We start from the raw sequence: 22,404 nt of genomic DNA on the forward strand, positions 1-22,404 counted from the left end.
GCTTGCATTGGAAGCACACCACGTGCTCCTTGCCCTTGCGTTTTGGGACTCCGACTTCCTTGATCTTTGGCGCCGGTGGAGTTTTCTTAGTCTTCTTTGGACATTTACTCTTGAAATGTCCAAATTCCCTACACTCAAAACACATTATATGCAATTTACTTGAACTTAAAGTGTTTGAGTTACCTAGGGTTGAGGATGGATGGATGCTCTCTTCTTCATCCCTCCCGGAGGTAGAAGCTTCTTCTTCGTGCTCCGATCTTGAAGAAGAACTCACCTCCTCTTCTTCTTTAGATGTTGAGTAGCCCTCAACTTCTAATTCCTCACCTCCACGATGTGAGCTACTTGGCTCACTAGGCTCCTCTTCATGGCTTGAAGTGGGGCTCTCCTCATGGAGTTTGGCCAAGTTGTTCCACAACTCCTTGGCATTATTGTATCCTCCTATCTTACACAAAATATCATTAGGTAAAGAAAATTCAATGATTTTTGTTACCTCATCATTGATGGTTGATTGGTGGATTTGCTCCTTGGTCCACTCCTTGTTCTCTAGGGTTTCTCCTTTCTTGTCCATCGGAGGCTTGAAACCTAATTGAACACAACTCCAATTTTCAAGGTTAGTCATAAGAAAATACCTCATTCTTACCTTCCAATACGCGAAGTCGCAGCACTCGTAGAAGGGTGGAAACGTGATGTCTTCTCCGAGTCGATCCATTCTCTAGCTTGTGCTCCTCCGGGTGTTAATCCGACGAAGAGCAACCTTGCTCTGATACCACCTGTTAGGATCCTTCGTACGGAGGCTAGAGAGGGGGGGTGTGAATAGCCGACCCCAAATCATCGCGTATCTACAAAACGTGTTAGCGCAGCGGAAAATAAACACAGAAATGAAAGGGAAAGAAGACAAACCTCAAACAAACCGATGTAACGAGGTTCGGAGATAAACTCCTACTCCTCGGCGTGTCCGTAAGGTGGATGAAGCCTATCAATCCGTCGGTGGATGAGTCCCCGGAGAACCGACTAATAAATGCTCCTTGTGGGTGGAGAAACCTCGCCACAATACTTGTAACAACAAGAGAGGAGTACAAGGAAAGCAAGAAGCAAATACAAACAACAATATGAATGCAACATTCGCTTGCCTTCTCTGTCGATCAGAGGCGATGAAGCAGCAACTTCACAACCCAAACGCAGCAGCTGATCGACGACTGGAAGCTCACCGGGAGCGAGCTCAACAAAGCTCGAACCTCGAGCACGTAGCGAAGCTTCAATCCAATGGAAGAAGAACGAGAGGAGAAAAATGTAGAAGCTCTCAGCCTCCTTTTATACCTGCGGAGAAAGAAGCACAGAAGAAATCTAGCCGTTGCAACGCAACGGCTAGTGCCCTGATCGGTCTGTGGACCGATCAGGGAACCTATTGATCGGTCCATAGACCGATCAGGGAACTTCCTGATCGGTCTTGGGGACCGATCAGGCTTTGCTCGGTCCTGACCGATCAGCCCCTCTTGCGCCTCGCCCTGTTCGGCCGATCGACTCTTGATCGGTCACCGCATCGATCAGTTATCACACAAGATGCTACTGATGTGTTCGATCGGTCACCAGACCGATCAGAATATTCGCGGTATCACTGGATCGATCACCAGATCGATCCAGCTCATGGTTTTCGCCCAAACCAAGTCCAAACCAACATCCGGTCAATCTTGACCTGTTGGTACATTGCGCCTAGCATCCAGTCACTCCCTTGACCTGCTAGGACTCCCCGCTAAGTGTCCGGTCAATCCCTTTGACCCACTTAGACTTTTCTCTCCGTACCAAGTATCCGGTCACTTCTATGACCTACTTGGACTCCCCATCACCAGATGTCCGATCACCCTTGATCCATCTGGATTTTCCCTTGCCCGGCTTCACTCACCAGGACTTTCACCTAGCTTCACTCACTAGGGTTTTCACATGGCTTCACTCACCAGGATTTCCAATATGCCTGGCTTCACTCACCAGGACTTCCCAACTGCCTGGCTTCACTCACCAGGACTTTTCCAACTGCCTGGCTTCACTCACCAGGACTTTCTAACTGCCTGGCTTCACTCACCAGGACTTTCACTTTCACCTAGCTTCACTCGCTAGGATTTTCACCTGGCTTCACTCACCAGTACTTTCCACATCCGGTTCAGAGAACGAGCTACCGAGCCCTCTCTGACCACAATCCGGAGAACGAGCTACCGAGCCCTCTCCGTCTTCCCATGTGCCAAGCTTCCATACTTGGACTTCTCCGTGTCAAGTCTCCATACTTGGACTTTCTCCCGTGCCAAGCTCCCTGCTTGGACTTTTCCGAGTCAGGTCAACTCACCTCGGGTCAACCAGGTCAACCTTGACCACGAGTTGCACCCACAATCTCCCAAGCTTGTATCCTTGTCAAACATCAAGATACAACTTTTCTGTTCACGTCAAACATAGTCATAACTCGTCAAACATCAAAACATAACTCGAGTCAAGTCAACTCGAGTCTGGTCAACCAGGTCAACCTTAACCTAAGGTTGCACCAACAGTCTCCTTCCACGAGCCCCTAGGTGAAGACATTCATCATGGTTTCAAATGAGACCAAGGGGATATCCATAGCTACCTGGTTGAAACGCTGGATGTATGCTTGAAGGGTTTCTCCTGACCCTTGCTTCGAAGAGAACAGACTGACGCTCGTCTTTTGGTAGCGCCTACTGTTTGCAAAATGGTGGAGGAAGTGTTGGAGCAATCTGGGTACCCTAAGTTTTGATGTTTGGACAAAGGTTTAAGTTAGGATTATTGTTGTATTTGATATGCATTGTGAGTGTGCAGGATACAGGTACAATAAGGAAAGTCCAAGTGTGATCTTGGCAAAGGAGGAAAGTCCAAGGATGAGTCTTGGCGGTGTAAGTCCAAGCATGTAGTCTTGGCAACATAAGTCCAAGTGTGACTTGGCAATGGATGAAGTCCCGGAGGCGCGACCTCTTGGAAAAGGAAGACCCGACAATAATGACAAGGCCGATGAAAGCTCCAGAAGGCAAGACGTGAAGGATGGGGAGGCATCCGAGGGACGTAAGGCTGATGAAGGAGGCTAGAAGGCTAGGTCTAGGTTGGTCGGGCGAGAACGAGTGTTGAGTGAATGTACTCGGGGTAAAATCCTAGAATTAGGAATTACTGTAGCAGTACTGTAGCGTTACTGTAGCTGTACTGTAGCAGTCGACTGGTGGTTTCATCAGTCGACTGGGGCAGTCAACTGGGAGTGAACAGAGAGTTGGTATCGAGCCGTTGGGCTGCAACGGTCGAATTTCCACGAAAGGCAGTCGACTGCATGTTTTGGCAGTCGACTGATAGGCGGGGTTTTCTAACTTGTGGCCTATATAACCAAATATTGAAAGTTTGGTTAAGGTTGACAAAATAGAGGTGGTAACCCCTATTAGTAGTCTACCAGTGCCCTAGCTTCTCAAGAGTCCTTGGTGAGAGTTTGTGGCGAGGTTTCTCCACCCACAAAGAGCTACACGAGCTAGCCGGAGGTTTTTCAGGGAGTCATCCACCGACGGATCAGGATCGTCCACCTTACGGATAGCCATGGAGTAGGAGCTTCATCTCCGAACCGCATTAAACAACGTGTCATTAGGTTTGCTTCTTGTTTATTGTTTTCTAGGGTTAGCTTTGCTTTTGTTTGTTAGTATTTTTGTTTCCGCTGTGCACTAACAAACGTAGGAAGCAACGATTTGGATAAGACGCTATTCATCCCCCCCTCTAGCGAACGTCAAGGTCCCAACAGGAAGGCCATTTGGAAATCCTTGAAGCTTTGTATTGATCTGTCTGATAGCCTCCTGAACCATCGTTGGGCTGAGCCAGACAGCATTGTGAGAAAGACTCAGCACTTCACCCCATCTGTGTATTGGTGAAGTGTTGCAGCGTTGTCGAACTTTCCCAAATGATCATCCGGATCGGTCGATCCGCTGTATTCTCCGATTGTTAATGGAGCGTAGTGCCTTGGCAATGGGTCTCACAGTATCGCCTCAGAGAACTGGCTGTTGATCCGCTCGGGAGATGCGTCGGCTCGGGGCGCCTTGCCTTTTCTTGCGTCTCGAACGGGTGCTTCATCTGCAGAAGATCCCTTCCCTTGATTTTCTTGTGCAATCTCTGAGGGCGTTTGGAAAAGAGTCCGATGAAATGGAATAGGCGCAGGTGGAGCTTCTCCATGCGTGTCGGTCGGTAGTCTATTTTGCCCCCAAATAGAATATTACTCCGGTCGGTTGTCGTGAGTCGCTCGGCCTCCAGAGGCCGACGTTGCTTGTTGCGCTAGTCGGTCGGCTAGTGCATTTTGCTGCTGTTGCTCGACGATCATTGCCGCTCGCGTTTGTATTAGCGCGTCGAGCTCCTCTTGAGTGAGTGTCACGGTGTGAATTCGTCCAGCTTCTTCCATTTTCCCGGCTCGGATGCAGGTGCGTTCCCACAGACGACGCCAAATTTGATCCTATCCGAGAGTCGAGGCAATGAATGCTGGGGACGTGGTGCTCCGGATGACTGGTGGTGGACTCCTCGTCAATGAAGCCTATAACCACAACAACCTTAGTGCTGAGCCAGGGGGGGTTCTCCGGCGATGGCCCTCTGACACTCAAGTCAAACACCGACGATGTAGAAGAAACGAGGAAGTAAAATGGAAGAGTAACTGTGACTACAGTAGAGATTATGCATACCTCTATCGAAGCTTGAGGGTCTTTATATAGGACTCTCCTGGGAGTGTGTGCACTCTCCCCGATGCGTGCACGCTCCTCAAAGCATATTCTGAAGAGGCGTGTCAGAAAAGTGTGTCTGACACCATACCTTAACGACCCAAGCATATCTCTGACAAGACAGTGGAAGCTTCCACCGTACGATCCTCTGCCTGTCCATGCCACCAACCATGTCGTTTGTCGATGGCGCGAGTCCCTATGAGGATATCGACTAATCTTGCTTTTGTCTGTTAGTGGACTGAGCGGGATGGACGCTCGGTCAGCCCTGGCCGTTCGACGGGCCTTGTTATCGGACCAAGCGGAATGACCACTTGGCCAACATCTCACTATCCTGGTTCCACGTTATGTAGGGTAGAGTTGTGTCTAGATGTGCGTCTAAGCGGTCTAGCCGCTCGACACCTACTTTGTCTGTTCTGAGTGTCGGAAGCTCGATATGGAGTCGAGCTGTACTGGTATCCGCTCGGATCCTCTTACTCCCAAGCGGGAGAGGGGGTTGCCCGATCGGACTTTGACCTTCACCATGTCGTTGACCACCCTACTGACCGAGACCCTTCCTTATCACCAGATCACTTCCTATTTAATTAAAAAATTGAATCGTCTAATAGCTAATTTTGATGAAGTCTAAAATATAATTATATTAATATCTTTTTTATACTAAAAATAATTTTAAAATTTATTAATAATTTTTTCTAATTATTTTTTATAAAAAATATATATTTTCTTTAGTCTCACATCTTAGAATTAACAACATCATAAATAGAAAATCTTCTATAAATACCTTTATGGCAATGTTAGAAAATACATCTTTCTCTCATTTTGACTAAAATCAAATATAGTATTTATTTTTATCATATAAATATTTAATATAAAAAATTAAATTAATTTTTTATAAATGAGTTCTCGAGCTACTATATGCATAGACTTGGTGTATCTTTAATAAATCCAATTTACGGCCCAGGGCCGGCCCTGAGGCATGTCACCGGGGGCGACGGCCAAGGGCCCCCGATTTTTAGGGGCCCCCAAATTTGATATGCATATATAATATATATTATATATAATTAAATTATTTTAATAAAAACCTAAAAAAATATATTTTATTGGATTATTTTAATAAAGGTCTATATATATATATATATATATATATATATATATATATATATATATATATATATATATATATATATATATATAGAGTTTTGATCTCCTACGAAATGCGCACAGTGCGCGTCGCACAGGAGATCAATTAATAGTTTTTTTAAAATTTTTTAATTTTTTTAAATATTTTAAATTTTAAAAAAAAATTAAAAAATTAACATTTCCTTATATAAATTTTTAATACATTAATATATCCCCTCAACATATTACAATACTCAATAAATACTTAAATTAATTTTATTTTATTTTATTTTTAAAACCAAACACTATAACCTAATTGGGAAGTCTGAACCCTAGAGGTAAAATCTAAAAAAAATAACTTTGATACTATAGCCCAAAACCTGAACCCTAGAGGTAAAATAAAAAAAAATAACTTTGATACTATAACCCAAAGCCTGAACCCTAAAGGTAAAATCTAAAAAAAAAATAGTTTTGATACTATAACCCAAAGCCTGAACCCTAAATAGCTTTGATACTATAACCCAAAGCCTGAACCCTAGAGGTAAAATCTAAAAAAAAATAGCTTTGATACTATAACTCAAAGCCTGAACCCTAGAAATAAAATTTTAAAAAAATATTTTAATTATTTTTTTTATTCAAAAAATAAAAAAAATAAAATCAGTGATATCCTGTGCGCGCACAGTCGCGCACTGTGCGGGCGCACAGGATATCAAAAGTGTATATATATATATATATATATATATATATATATATATATATATATATATATATATATATATATATATATTGTTGAATTATTTTAATAAAGGTCCAGAAATATATATATATTTTCTATTAAAATTTAAGAAAAATATATAAAAAAAGAAAAGAAAGAAAAAAAGAACAAAGGTAAACGATTCATTGTTCTCTTTCTAAGATTTTATTTCTTGTACAATTCTTTATTCATTAATTTGTTTACAGAAGTTATATAAGACTCTAGAGTAAAGTATGAATACTGAACACTAATTTACTCTCTTCTTCTCCTTTTAATCTCTTCTAATTAAATCAGAAAAGTTTATTCTCCAATTGAAATTTTAATTTCATCATTCTTCAATATATAAACTTACAAAGTAAGTTACCTACTTATCTATATTTTTTCTTATTGTCAATATTCAATATTAATTTTTAATATTATATTGGAGCCAATATTTTATATTTTTTCTTATAGATTTAAAAGAATTTAAATAAATCATCCCAATTTTAATCATCATATAATAGATTATATCGATTGCTTCAAGTACAAACTAGGCTTTATTGTTCTTTGACTATTATTTTCACTGCTTGTGTTTGTTTCATTATTAGTTTTGTTACTGGTTTTGTGTATTTTATTTTTACACTTGAAATTTATAGTATAAATATGTTTCTAAAGGAATATTAATCTTGGAGCAGAAAAGAAATAAAAGAAAACTAGTGAAACAGATTATTAAAACTCATAAAGGTGTTCTTCATAAGTTTTTTAAAACTAGCTCTTCATTTAAAGATTCAGTTGATGAATTATAAGAAGAAAGTCAAGAAAAACTAAATGATCATGCAACAAATGAGCAACAATTGAGTAATCAAGAAGAACTAAATGATCATACAATCAATGAGCGGGAAGAATTGAGAGAAAATGATGATCATAATCATTCAACGAATGAGTAGGAAGAATTAAGAGAAAATGATGATAATGATTTGAATGTAAATGACTTGATAATTCTATATATCGAAAATGAGGTGTTAGAAAAACTTAATTTTGAAGACCTTATTGATGATTTGGCTTCTCAAAATTCTAAAAGATATAGATTTTTCCAATGATTATTTCATACTTATTTTTTTTTAATATTTGTAGGTATTACATTTTTTAGAGAAACTTAGAAAACATATTTTATACGGTACTTTTTGAAAAAATTTGACAAATATATTTTGTATGGAGTTTATCATATTTTAAATAAAATATATTAATTTTTAAGTTTTTATATTAAACTATATTTAAATTGTACATAAATAAAAAAAAAATCCTATAGAGACCTCTTTTCTCTTTTTGCCCAAGGATGCCAAAATTCAGGACCGGCCCTGTTACGGCCTGCATATTAATTTAGTCTTCAGTGCACGATGACTAGTAATCTAATTAAAAGTTCTACTTTCAAGAAAATAGTCTGTCTAAATTAAGACACATTATATTAAAAAAAATGATAAATACTATTCGGAATTGTAACAAAAAAAATTTGAAAGTGAAGGAATTTTAATGAAGAGGTTGGCAATAACCTTTCAAACTAGTTAGCGAGATTAGAGATGTCACCGTCGGTGGGTAGCAAACCATGGTCCTCACATGAGTATCCCGTTGGAATATGAAAATAAAAAATAAAAAATAACTTTAATAGGAATATGAATAACCCCATAGTAATAAATAAATAAATATATTGATTTTTCTTCCTCGTTCCTTCTCTGAGCTTCGAGACGTTTGTATTTCCGTGATAAAATGTAGGCACAAATTAATTCACCGCATAATAATCTGTGCTCGTTGCTAGAGGCGGTTTTGTATGTCGAAAAATTATCATTCATTTAGATTTTTAAGCAGCGTAACAAAGGAACATAAATCATAATTTTAAAAAAAAATATGATTATTACGAATTAACATTGTTGGCAAAGCTACCCTAGCCGACAACAGTGGAGAGGACTTCTTCCATAATTCTGTATTTTTTTTTTCTAATTTATACCATTTATTCAATTTTAGTTGAAAGGTTGATTTTGTCTTACACACATTTTCAATCGATAACAATAACAAGATAAACAAAAAAAACTCATAGCGTGACGGTGTATAGTCAACTATCTATTTAAAAAAAAAACATCATTATAATTAAATAATTAAATGTATTATAATTATATTGTAATACATTTTATTCGGTGAATCTTAATTTCAAATTTTGTGTCCTTCAATTATAGTGTTGTGATAGGACATCTAAATTATTATATAATGAAGATGTAATCAAAAGATACTGAGTTTCTAAGCTACCTGTCATGTGTACTTCTTGATTTATCCTGATGATCGATGAAAAACTTCTATGGGACTAGGTCAATCACCCTAGGGATAGTCAATGAATCTAATTGAAATTATTATTATTTGTTTAATTTCAGATTTTACCCTCCGAAGCTAGGGTGGGTAGAAGGACCGTTAAGTTATCATCCAGATATTTATGATTCTATCCCCAACTATCCGGTGAAAATTTTTCATAGGTCAGATCGATCGTGTTCATTGTTACCTAATTTATCATTTTTTTTAATTTCAAATTTTATTCCACTGTCAAGTTGTTATCTAAATATCCATAGTTCAATCCATATTTACAGTGTATTTGTAAAGATTTTTTTCTCGAAATAGGCCACGTAACTATGATATATTGAATTTTTGAGTCACCGGCCACACGAGCACTTTCCGTTAATGAAAATTTTTATAGGATCAGATCATATTCGATGTTATATGATTCAATATGCTTTTAATTGGATCGGATTTTACCTAGCTGGTTCATAGCGTGTTTACCTCTACCAGAAAGAGACGAAAATAAATGAGAAAGAGATAGTTAACTAGATTCCGGCGATCCCCCCTCCTCCAAGGCACCCAGGCCAACAACCACGAGAACTACCCACGAGTAATTCTTGAATTGCTCAATTTATTAGTACAAAACAAAACGCATTGTGTTCAATATTCAAACATGTTCTTCAATTTCGACGTACGCGAATTAATTGCTGCAAGCCTGCAATATCACAATTATAATTATTACCAACTTATTTGCCATACATATTATAATTATCTAGTCGATCGAACACAAACGCACAGTGGCTAATAAAGGATCTCGCGTTGGGTGGACGGCGATGGCCTGAAGATGGATGGATCAGTGAGCGGCGGCGATGGGGACGCTGTGCAGGACGACGGTCTCGACGGTTAGGCCGGGGCCGAAGCCGAAGAGAACTCCCCATTCCAGCCCTTCGCCGGTGGTGGCCTTCCCCTCCTCGGCCGAGCGGCGCCTCATCTCGTCGAGAATGAAGAGGACGCAGGCGCTGGACATGTTGCCGTACTCGCTCAGCACGTCCCTCGTGGCCTTCATCTTGTTCTTGTCGAGCGCAAGCTTGGCCTCCACCTGGTCGAGGATGGCGGGTCCGCCCGGGTGGGCGATCCAGAAGAGGGAGTTCCAGTCGCTGATGCCCAGCGGCTTGAACGCCTCCGCCAGGCTCTTCTCGATGTTCTTGGAGATGAGGCCCGGCACGTCCTTAAGCAGGTGGAAGGTCAGCCCCACCTCCCGCAGGTGGCCGTCGATCGCCCCCTCCGAGTCCGGCAGAATCGTCTGGCTCGCCGACACCAGCTCGAACAGCGGCCGCTCAGTCGCCGGGTCCGGGTCCGCGCCGACGATGATCGCGGCGGCGCCGTCCGCGAACAGAGCCTGCCCCACCATGCTGTCGAGGTGCGAGTCGGAAGGCCCGCGGAAGGTCACCGCCGTGATCTCGGAGCAGACGACCAGGACGCGGGCGCCGCGGTTGTTCTCCGCCAAGTCCTTGGCGAGGCGGAGGACGGTGCCGCCGGCGAAGCAGCCTTGCTGGTACATCATGAAGCGGTTCACCGACGGGCGGAGGCCAAGGAGCTTGGTGAGCTGGTAGTCGGCGCCGGGCATGTCGACCCCGCTGGTCGTGCAGAAGACGAGGTGGGTGATCTTGGACTTGGGCTGCCCCCACTCCTTGATCGCCTTCGCCGCAGCCTCCTTCCCCATCTTCGGCACCTCCACCACCACAATGTCCTGCCGGGCGTCCAGCGACGGCTCCATGTACGCGCACATCTTCGGGTTCTCCTTCAAGATCTCCTCCGTCAAGTACATGTGACGCTTCCTGATCATCGATTTATCACCTGCACACATCAAATCCATGCACGCGTATATATATATATATATATTAAAATCACATCCTTCTGAATTCTGATCATCCATCGTCCATTAATTACTTAATTATTACGTTACGTACACATTCTCTTGAATTTTTCCTTGAGCTCGGTGAGGTGCTCGCTTCTGGTGATGCGGAAGTAGTAGTCCGGGTAGTCGGCCTGGTAGACGACGTTGGGAGGGTTGGCGGTGCCGATGGCCAGCACCGCCGCAGCCCCCTCCGCCCGCTGAGACCTCCGAATCTCAGACACTACTAGCTTGGCCATTCTCGTAGTCGTAGCTAACAAGTCTCTTCGTTGTGTGGCACTTCGACTACACTTCACAGCTATATATACCGGCGAGGTAGACGAAAAACAAAGGAGGGGGCGATTAATTAATTAAGAGGTGGTAGTTGGAAATTGAAGGACGAAGAAGACGAACAGGAGTTGGGTTCATCCAAAGCAGGTGTTAGGTCCGACGGACGGGCAGATACGAAGCCACGAGACCTGAAGAAAGGAAGTTTGGTAGGAGCACCGATGCATCCATAGGCCACGCGCTTCGCTGCTCCGAATAAAACTTATGATCTCTTACCAAGCAAATTTCCACCGCATATAGAAATAAAAACCTCCAAAGAGTTAACTCTTGGTTTGATGAACTCTTGTCTCTTTGAGACGTATATTGGTTAGCACATGAGTTGAGTTCGAATTTTGTTAAAGTTGAGGTAAATACATTAATAGTTGTTCATGATTTATTTCCTTCATATTAATCTTAGGACGGATTAGCGGGATGCTGGAGTGAGCGTATTCGCTTTTTGCCATCTTGATTTGATGAACTCTTTCCTCCGAGCATAATGCTAGGGTCTGCATAACGCTAGGGACGACTGAATCACCTTTTATCATATTAATTTGATAAATTATTTACTCATCATCCTAAAATCTAATTTGCTAAGATTTTAATCCGAAGTATTCACGGTTCTATTTCTAGCTGCAGCAATAATAAAAAAAAAATTCCAGTAGGATGATAAATTTGGAATATTGTGCTGCTTAATTGTCCATTACGAGCACTTTTGGATTTATTTTGATGGCCAATCAGAAACTTTGGTTCGACCGAAGCAATCATCTCTTGGATTATTTGGCCAAAAGGATTGAATATCTGGTGCTAATAAAGAAAAATCATGATTTTAACCCTATCGTGGAATGATTCAAGTCTCACTTGTAGCATATTGCCCTTGAGAAGTTTGAATAACTTTTGATAGTTGATAAAAAAAAAATTTATAAGATTGAACCAGTCACCTACAGTATCAATCTACATCTAAATTATTAAAAAAAATCTAATTAGCTAGTATTTTAGTCTATCAAATACACCAGAGTTTTTGAATTTTCTGCCTGCCATATTCCTTTATACTAGTTGAACCATCATCTTTTAGGTTGCATTAGAGCTCACCTCGCATCAATCCTTTCTCTAATAGGCTAGTATTTTAAGCTCTTTCCATTTTTTTAATACCATATTTTTCATTCGCTCACTACTTTACGCCCTTTGATTTTTTTCGCCATTCAATAATTGATATGTTAGTTTTGTTTACACATAGAAAATAGGCCTTAATAGGGCCTATATATAGAGCCCACTAAGGGCCTGCTATTTGTATTTCTTCTTTCCTTGTTTCTTCCTAGATCGCACATATACACGATCACACACAACAGCGAGAGAGCGACAGGGAAAAAGAGCGATGGCGGAGTCCAACAACAACAACAACAACTCAATGGCGCAGCATCAGCAGCAGCAACAACACCAGCAGCTTCTCATGCAGCAGCATCAACAGCAGCTCTTCCTCATGCAGCAGCAGCAGCAACAGCACCAGCAGCAACAGTTCCATCTGCAGCAGCAGCAGCAGCTGCAGCAGCTACAGCGCCAGCAACAGCAGCAGAAGCAGCAATCGGGGCAGCACCAGTCACCTTATAGCCTCCTGCAACAGCAGCAGGCCATCTCTCGCTTCCCCTCCAATATCGACGCCCACCTCCGCGCACCCGGCCTGCGATCCCTCCACTTTCAGGGCCCCGCCCCGCCGCCTTCCTCCTCACAGCCACCTTCCGCTACGAATCTCCACCATCACCCTCCCCAGGCCCAGCCGGCGCGGCCATCTGGCGTGGGGGTAGGTATCGGAAGGCCAGGGAACCCCTTGGAGGTGGAAATGGCCCAGAAGGACGCCATGATGGTCTGTAACCCTGACTTCAAGCGGCCCTTCGCCTCCGTTGAGGATGCTGTTCTCAGGTATTTCCTCTTCCTAGGGTTCCACCGGCTTGCACCTTTGATCCTCGCTCGCATTTTAGGGTTTCCGTGCATGCTTTTTCCTTTTCTTACGATTGCCATTCTTAGCGTTCGTAAAGGAAATAATTAGCATTTTATACTGTGTCTCCTCTGAAAGAATTGGGAATTAGGGTTTGTTAAAATGGATGACGCAGAAACTGGGGGAAAAAAACAAGCTGGAATTAGGGTTCTCACTAGATGACACAATATAATTTCATCCTAGGATCTCGGTTCATTGCTCAAAAACTTCGTAAATCAGATTGCAAGAAACGAGAAGTGTAGATCTTGTGTTTCTAGATTATGGAAACCATTAGAAAGAAGTAGATATTTTCTGGTATCAACCAACAGTGAGAATCTTTTATGGTAAATTGCCGATGAATTATACAGCAATTCAACTGTTTGCTATCTGAGTCATTGTGCTTTATTGTTCTTTAAATTTAAATTTAAATCCTGAGCTTTAGATCCTCTTGTTTATTAATATCTTTGATGTACACATGATTCGTGATCCTTGTGTTCCATTAAATGCCTGACATGATTACCACATTCAGCTCTGACTATTTGTAAAAATCACCTCCTGATTGTTAGTTATATTGTCTCAATCATCTTCAACCTTTATATTCCCTTTGACACTAGATTATTTTGTATTTTTAGCTTTCATACCTTCAGCCATCTCCTTTGATCAAACCCTATATGGTACTACTGTTGTAGATTTATCATTCATGTTTATATTAGTGCCACAAGATCACTATTATTGCTTGCATCAGATGGGGAGAATAATGACTAGCATTTGTAGGAACCAATAATAGATTGAAACAAAATTTAAAATTCATATTCAGTTAAAATCATAATATATTGAAATTAGGAAATGATAGATCAAATCAAAGGAAGAAAATTAGCCTTGTTTCTGAATTATTAATCCTCCAACATCTATGATTTCCTGAATGTTAGTCTAAACTGCATTTTATAAGTGGTAAGGTTTGCCTTTGTTCCCCGATATATGTTCTGAGATTTGTTCTTAGAGAAAAAGGTTAGCAGGAAATTTAATAATAGGATGTTGCTGTTCAAAAAGATTAAATCATTCCATTATATGAATTATTGGACTGAAAAAGCTACGCCACTAGTGTAAGATGAATACTGGTTTATGCTTGCATTTGTTTGATAAGTGAATTATCACAAACATGGCTTAATAACATTTAGGTGAGAGCGATGTTCAAGACCTATTAAAGTTCAAAAAAATTAAATCATTCCATTATATGAATTATTGGACTGAAAAAGCTATGCCACTAGTGTAAGATGAATACTGGTTTATGCTTGCATTTGTTTGATAAGTGAATTATCACAAACATGGCTTAATAACATTTAGGTGAGAGCGATGTTCAAGACCTATTAAATTGTTAATAAATTTTCTCATTAAAGTATATCAGGATACACAGCATCAAAAGGACCTATGACTTGACTTCTTGAAGCGATCCAATTAGAAAGGGGTATTTGTTTCGGTGAGCCATTGCTATGGTCTCACAATTAGGATAAGTTTTAGCTGGGCCTCAAGCCAAGCCGTAAGTGACTTAACGAGAATATGTCACTCTTGTATAGTCTCACATAGAGCATTATGGGTCATTTATGTACAAATATAGGCCTTGGCGCAAGACTTGGAAGAACTAGTGTTGCCTTGAGTTTGATCATTTTTCTTTCTGATATATATTCAACCTTGTAGTTTATTGCCAATTTGCTAGCTTATTTAGTGAAATATAATTATCTACATAGTATGACTGTTGGATTATGAATCATCATTGTTTAATGATAAAGGAAGTACCTTAGCTGTGATGATGATGATGTCCATTGCCTTTTGTTTTGTCTCTAAACTATGATTTTTTCTGTTCTGCAGAAATGGTTATGCATATTAATTTACGTGTGAATTTTCTGATTAGTTCTGTCATAATTTATGGTGAACAACTAGCTTGGTCAACATTCTTGTTGCCTCTCTATTTTTTCTTTCACTGCCTAATATCAACACGAACATCCACTCTGAAGGACTGTTGCACCAATTAGACCTGGAAGAAAAAAACTTAGCCCTTGAAAGAAAGCCAAAATACTAGTACTTTGTTTGCTCAAACAATTAGATGACTGTAATTAGCGGCCAGGAATTGGTATGTGCATCTCTTTATTTGGCTGACTAATTGTGGTTTATGATACTAGACCATGGACATTTGAATTTTGTTAGAATCAACTAATTGTTATTTCATCCTTCTCTCATACATTTGACTCTCTGGCTCCTATACATAATAGCTCAAAGAGAGAGGTCAGAAAGTATTATAGATCATATTTAGTAGATTTAATTGCGAGCTAATAATTAGATAGACAACGATAGCACTCTGGGTAGGTCAGATTCATTCCTTTTCCAAGTCTTTCTGTTATGCTACCTAAAGAAGAACTGTTGTGGAAATCAGATATCTCTACGGAAGACAGGTGGTTGAAACTTGCTCTGTTTATATGCTTCTAGGAGGCTAGGAACGACATAATTTAAGTGTTCAGGCAGTCATTTTTGCTAAAAGGAAACATTTATTAGGGCTCGTTTTCCTAGATTATTATTATCATGCCTGTTCACTAACATTTACTCCTCTTAGTTTGGTATGTTTGCAATGGAGTTCTATTTTATTTGCATTTGTTTCTCAACACTCTCCTTTATGGTCAGTTTACTTGGGAGAGCAGAAAGTTAAACGAAGGAAAACTTTCCGCAGTGGAAAAGTTTCTGTTGTTTATTTCATTAAAATTTTCAGAAGGAAGAGAAACGCAATCCATCAACGGATAATTTTGGAGCCAAAATTGATCACCTCAAAATCGGACTGAAAGCAACGGATGGAAAAAAAAATGATGCATGTACTCCATTTCATTCACAAAATTACACCATATACCTAAAAAAATGACGCATGTACTCTTTTAACTCACAAAATTATCTCATGTATCCAAAAAATGACGCATATATCCTTTTTTATTTATAAAATTACATTATATGTATCCACCTTTCTCTACTGAGATAAACAAACAATGAAAGGAAGATGTTTCTTCACCCTTTCTTTTCTCTTCCTCTGAGGATAATTTTCCACCATAAATTCCTTTCCTTTCCTCATCCACACTCTAGAGTAAATGGAGCATTAAGTTGATTCAAAACATTATAAAATTCTAATTTATTACAGATATTCAATTTTATGATATCTTAAATATTTGTTACATTCTCTAATGAAGATCAAGATTGGAAGCAACGTGCATTTACTCACTTGGAAGTTTACGCCCCTTAATTATTAACTCTGAGTCAGATGAACTCACATGCAGCAAGAGCTATGAGTTTATACTCCACTCGTGGTTTTCCTCCAAGTAGAATGCAATATCTTGGTGTGAATCTCCTATTTGTGCTAGAGTATACTAATCTCTATCTGTATACAGCACAATTTATATGGTATGTTCAGTACGAGTGTAGGAGAGTATTTACTAGCACATTCTTGTGATATCATAAAATCTTTAAGGTTGGTTTCCAATTGTCATATCATAGAACCCCACAGAATTGACTGATCTCACTAACAATAAACGAGACATCTGACTAAGTGACTACAAGGTAGTGCAATTTTTTAACTAGTCTCCTGTATGTTTCCCATATTTCATAATAACTTGTGTTCTGGTATTAGGAAATAACATTACAGTCTATGGGAATATCAACTAGTTTTCCTCTTACATACTAACCTCCTTGAGCATGCCAAATACATATTCTATTAAGGGGTATAGATCTCTCCTCTTAACTGAGTAACCTTATGCCAAGAAAATTCTCTAGGTTACTAAGATTTTTGGAAATGTTAGTCAAGGTATGCCTCTAGTCTTTTTTTTTTTAATTTCAATAGAGGTGCCATATTATTCACAGAAATGATAAAAGGATATGTTTTTTTCGAGTAAGAGCATTGATAAAATACCGAGGCATTTGATATATTTCTGATCCTCCCAAATTGATAGAGAGTAGAGCTGAATTTACCAACTTGCTCTAGGGATTTCCTGAGCCCATGTAGAGACTTCTTCAATTTAGACATCAAATTAATCTCCCTTTTGAGCAGTAAATCGAAGAGTTTAATTATGTCAAAAACCATTCTTGATGTCTAATTGATATTATGACCACTGAAATTAGTTTGCCAACCTAAACCCTTGCCATAACAAAGGGTAGCAAGATAATGAACAACTTGAGTGACTTTTAGCCACTAATTCAACCTTCAATAGATCTGTAATGCTTTCAGGTGAGGTCATTATAATGAATACCCAACAGCAACAATTTCAGGTGTTGCCATTTCGTCAATTACAGTTGATTGCCATCCTGGATTAGACAGAATCTTTGAAACAGTTTTAAGAAGGGAACATGAAATGAAAGAAGAAATGAAGGTTGATAGCTACTACTTATAATTGATCTGCAAAATATGAAGTATGCATAAAAATTCTATAAGAGAACATTTTAAAACAAACTATGGATTAGTTCTGATTGGTTTCTGGTCAGTGATAAGGGACATTAAATCAGTTCTCTCCAACAGATTGTTATCTGCTCCGTTTTAAAGATATTTCTCCAATCATGTCTACAGAAACATGATTAGATTAATCATTAATATGCCTATAGAAACATGACATTTCATGATTTCAGTGGTTCAGTTTTCATAGTTGAATTGATTGTGTATGTGCGTGCTTCCTCTTCTTGTTGATTCTTCCTGATTTTTCCACCTTTCTGGTGGCATTTTTCCGCTACTAATTTTTGGCTTTGAATCATTTCTTACAATACTCTTTGTTGTATTATGCTAAAAGAAATATAAGATGTCAGAGAAATTTATTTGGTAGACCATGATTGACTTGATTCATAATTATTATTTTTTTTCTCTTCACGTTTTAGGCTTCTGCCCTATCATGTGGTATCTGATTATGAGGCAGAAGAAGATGACAGAATTCTTGATAGTGATACCACTGGTCAGATATTTTCACGGATTCAGCAATGGGATAATAACATTCTTGCAAAGATTGCAGAGTTCACAACTACATTTGAGAAGCAAGTCCTTGCTTTCAACATAATGACACGGAAGCGTGCTCAAGGAGAATTCAGGTCGGAGGAGAGACTTATGATCGAGCAGGCTTTGCTGCAAGAAGAGAAGCAGGCTCTATTGGGAATCAGAGCTGAAATTGAGTCTCGGGAGAAAGCTGGAAGGGAAGCAGCGGAGGCCAAAATGCGGATGGCAATGGCTCAGGCTGAACATGCTCGAGCAGAAGCACAAGCACATGCAGAAATGTATGCTCGTGCCCCCATGAGGGCAAGTGCTGCTGGCCTCACGGAATCTGGTTCTGGGCATGACATTGTGCCTGAACAGGGAGGTAACATGGACGAAATTCATGGGTGGGGAAATGCTCAAAGAGAAGATGAAGAGCCGTCCGAAGATTTCTTGAACGATGAGAATGAACCGGAAAATGGAGACACTGATGCGCAAGGTGAGTGGCGGGAAGCCGGGGAGCTGGACTTAAATTCTAGGTGATAATAAGGTAACTTGGCCGAGACTCTCCACAGAAACCTGATATTCCAACTTTACCCGAGCAGAAACAAATTTCAGCAAGACTGAGTTGCTCGTTTCCATGCGAGAATGCGCATCACCACAATTAACGCAAAAGTTGATTTAGAAGGTTTCCCCTCTCATTATAGCTATTATTTCCCCCTTTCTCTTTAGTTTAAAGATTAACATGTGGGTTCGCAGTATGCTCTACTTGAACTCTGTGGAAACTAGTCTAAGTTCTAATTTGCCCGTAAGGCAGACTTGATTGAGGATTCAGGACTGCGATACATTAAATAGCCATGGGACACGAAATCATTGGCAAAATGACTTGTCGTACGAGAAGGGATGCTCTTCCTGCATCAGCTTGGGATGATGTTGATTGATGTCTTTGATGGCTGTGGTGGTTTAAGATTGATACAACACTACACCCCTCTTAAAACTAGGATCGATTCGCTTCTCTTTTTTTTTGTTTGGATAGAAGAGAATTTAGCATTCCTAAGAAAGCATTGGGAGGTGAATTTATTCCCTGGTTTTACACAAACCCTAATCCAAACATTAATCACTCGTTACATTAAAAGTCACCATTATCCAGCAAAAGTGGGTGATCCACAGGGGTCTTGATTGTGGACAGGCGGACGAAGCTGGTCCACAACCGGCAAGAGGCGGCTAGCAAAGTGATTGATTTGACATGCACACTGCCACATTAGAATTGGACTGGTGCCACGTGGTATATATATATATATATATATATATATATATATATATATATATATATATATTTTTTTTTTTTGTGGTGGTCGGGAACATCGTGTTCCAGAATAACAGCGACGTCACGAGCAAGATAACGTTAACATCGCCATCAGACTCCGGGAATTTGGCCATCAGGATCAGGGTCTGCATTACAACGATGACTTCGTTATATATATATTTCTTTTATTTTACACCACTTGGTAAGAATAATTTTATTTTTATTGATCCGATCCGAAAATGAAAAGGTGGTACATTGGCTATATGACTTTGATATTAATAGTAAGGGGACAAAGTTCTTGATGATGTGAACAAATCTGGAGCTAGAGCTATGGATCTATGTATATCATAGATAAAGTCTATGGAAATATTAGAGTGAGAATCAGGTAGAAGATCTTTGACACAGGTACTTCGATGTTCAAGTCAGAATAGTAATAGAGCGAAATAGAGAAAAAGATGAGTAGTGAAATAATCGTGCCCATCCATGTGTGAATGTATGCACGGATGTTTTTGTTTATCATAACAAATTTGGCCAATGGAGATGATCTTTTTTATACCGTCTTTCATAATCTCCGCACTAATGAGGCAGTAGAAAACATCTGGTGTCAGAGTAGGACTGTAAACGAGCTTTGCTTTAGCCAGCCTAAGCTCGAGCGTGCCTTGACTCGATTTATACCGGCTCGACTTGAGCTCGAGTTCGCTCGAGCATGTGAAGTTGAGCTCGAGCTCAATCTCGATATATTTTATTATTTTTAATAAAAAAATTAATATATTATATATTATAAAAGTATATTATTATTATTATTATTATTATTATTATTATTATTATTATTATTATTATTATTATTATTGGCCTGTTTGGCTCGATGAGCCATCGAACCAATAATAATTAGGCTCGAGCTCGGCTTGATTTTATTCTAATCAAGTTGGCTCAAACTTGGCTCAAGTTCAGTCAACTTCAAGTTTGAGTTGAGTTTTGATCGAGCTGCTCGTGAGCGACTTACGAGTAGTTTGATTTATTTACACCCCTATATTAGAGTATCCACAACAATTCTCCTTTAGACAAAGGAAGGTTCAATTGCATTATATACTAGAATAAAAAAATATTCTATGGTGAGTAGTTGTTTTTCTTTGACAAGTTGTTTCGATTTCCTAACAATGCTATCTCTTAGAGGAGACTCAATCGACTATAGGTCCAGACGGATATATGTCGAGAGACTTGCATAGGAGAAGTAAGGAGTTAAGCCCTGTATGTCTGACCAGCTTTAGGACCCGATCGACTATATGCTCAAAGACTTATACAGGAGAAGTGGGAAGCTAGACCTCGTATGTCCTGCCGACTTAAGGGTTTGACTGACTATATGCTGATAACCTTACATTGGAAAATTGGAGAGTTGGACCCCTTAAATCGGACCGGCTCTATGATCGTCTGGATTTATATTGGAAACTCTACTTTTGAGAGATGATTCGTTCGAATATGCACACTCGGATTTTAACTATCATTTTATCTTAACTAACTATCACATCAACTTAACTATCGACCTCCGTCATGTCTTTGGGGTCATTTATAATATGTTGTATCAATGATACTTGATTCAACCAACCGTTGAGAGTTTACATGCTAACATGCTTGACCTCAAGTAGGGATTTCAGTCATAATGATGCTCACATCTCCTTGAGTTATAAGATAGATTGTTGAAGCTGTCAGCCGTTAGCAAACTCTTTATTCTGTTTGGACACTTAATTTTCTTGACGAGTATAAAAGAATGTGATGTTGCTAGGTGAGACTTATTGTTCAAAACTACACCAGAGATTATATAAACCCCCCAAAGGATATATTATATTCGCTTCCAATCTATTGGAAACTAGGTCTAGCCAATGTTCAGACTGATTAAAGATTTGACTATTCAGAAATAAGACCAAATGAAAAGTTGACCATTAATTGCAAGCCATTGATCGACTGGAATATTTTATAGTCCACTGTTTCTGGCTGGACTATAAATATTTTATATGCCTCTCTAATTTATAATCAACTCTAGTTACCTAGAGTTGTCTCACCTATTTCAATTGATTACTCATTTTTATATTATTTTTTTATCCTTTATTAATTAATTTTGATAAAATCTAAAATAAAATTATATTAATATTTTTTTTCATTTCACAATAAAAATAATTTCAAAGTTTAGAGTTCGAAACTCAGCTGCGGCATATTATTAAAATTTTTTTTCATTAATCAATCAGAAACCTAGATTTCTCTTTAATCTCATATTTTAGAATTGACAACACTGTGAATAGAGAAATTTCTATAAATACCTTAGCCCGACGATGTTAGAAAACATACTTTTCTCAATTTTTTAGCTGGCAGCACTGTGAATAGAAAAATTTCTATAAATACCTTAGGTCAGCGATGTTAGAAAGTATATTTTTCTCAATTTTTTGGCTAAGATCAAGTATGATATTAAATTAACTTTTTATAAGGAGAAGTATGTTATAATAATTTGCTATTGGGATTCTCGAGTGTCACCCTAGTATGCAATTACACTATTGTATGAGTGTAATATTTGTCTTATCAATTTAATATCTGATATAAAAAATTAAATCAATTTTTTATGAAGAAGAGTCCATTATCTGTACACGTTCATGTATTATATGTTGGACACAAACAATCTGTTGCCGGAGATATACAGGGTATTAGCCAAATTTAAATATTCGAATTAAATTCAACTTATAGCTGAGATGACCTGAGCTGATAATCTTAGGCTGCCAGTAGGAACTGGTTTCTGCCAAGTGATGAATGCAGTCTGCACAGTGTTGACAGATCGGGCTGATCGACCGAGTAGCACGAGCGGGCACTGTAGATAAGAAAGGTTGATCGGGTAGAAAGGCTGACCGAGCGGGCAGAAAGGCTGACCGTGTGGGCAGACAGGCCTGTTGACAGGTAGGTCGGGCGATCTGGTGTGGAGCGACTGGACATGTCTGGCGAAAGACAGACCGACCGAGCAGACAGGTCTGGAGAGGCAGGTTGAGCGAAGC

At 39.4% G+C, this 22,404-nt stretch overlaps 2 protein-coding genes across 2 annotated transcripts; one reads left to right on the plus strand and one right to left on the minus strand.

The window, feature by feature from the left end:
• Window positions 1–9,506: 9,506 nt before the first annotated feature.
• Window positions 9,507–11,115, minus strand: LOC122052744 (chalcone synthase 2-like). Its single transcript, XM_042614427.1, has 2 exons — window positions 10,866–11,115; window positions 9,507–10,752 (listed from the first exon to the last, which is right to left on the minus strand). Exons 1-2 carry the CDS (start codon window positions 11,047–11,049, stop codon window positions 9,749–9,751), a joined length of 1,188 nt encoding a protein of 395 aa, XP_042470361.1. The 5' UTR covers window positions 11,050–11,115; the 3' UTR covers window positions 9,507–9,748.
• A 1,300-nt stretch (window positions 11,116–12,415) lies between these two features.
• LOC122052745 (SWI/SNF chromatin-remodeling complex subunit SNF5-like) lies at window positions 12,416–18,900 on the plus strand. Its single transcript, XM_042614428.1, has 2 exons — window positions 12,416–13,030; window positions 17,979–18,900. Exons 1-2 carry the CDS (start codon window positions 12,489–12,491, stop codon window positions 18,607–18,609), a joined length of 1,173 nt encoding a protein of 390 aa, XP_042470362.1. The 5' UTR covers window positions 12,416–12,488; the 3' UTR covers window positions 18,610–18,900.
• The last annotated feature ends 3,504 nt before the right edge of the window (window positions 18,901–22,404 follow it).

This window comes from Zingiber officinale, chromosome 3A (genome assembly GCF_018446385.1).
Source record: "Zingiber officinale cultivar Zhangliang chromosome 3A, Zo_v1.1, whole genome shotgun sequence".
NCBI lineage: Eukaryota > Viridiplantae > Streptophyta > Magnoliopsida > Zingiberales > Zingiberaceae > Zingiber > Zingiber officinale.

Bases quoted from the DNA above. Each gene is read 5' to 3' on its own strand.
- LOC122052745 (XM_042614428.1), top strand. From the start codon at position 12,489: ATGGCGGAGTCCAACAACAACAACAACAACTCAATGGCGCAGCATCAG. The intron at 13,031-17,978 runs GTATTTCCTCTT...TTCACGTTTTAG, and splicing joins GTTGAGGATGCTGTTCTCAG to GCTTCTGCCCTATCATGTGG.
- LOC122052744 (XM_042614427.1), bottom strand. From the start codon at position 11,049: ATGGCCAAGCTAGTAGTGTCTGAGATTCGGAGGTCTCAGCGGGCGGAG. The intron at 10,753-10,865 runs GTACGTAACGTA...TGATGTGTGCAG, and splicing joins GGAAAAATTCAAGAGAATGT to GTGATAAATCGATGATCAGG.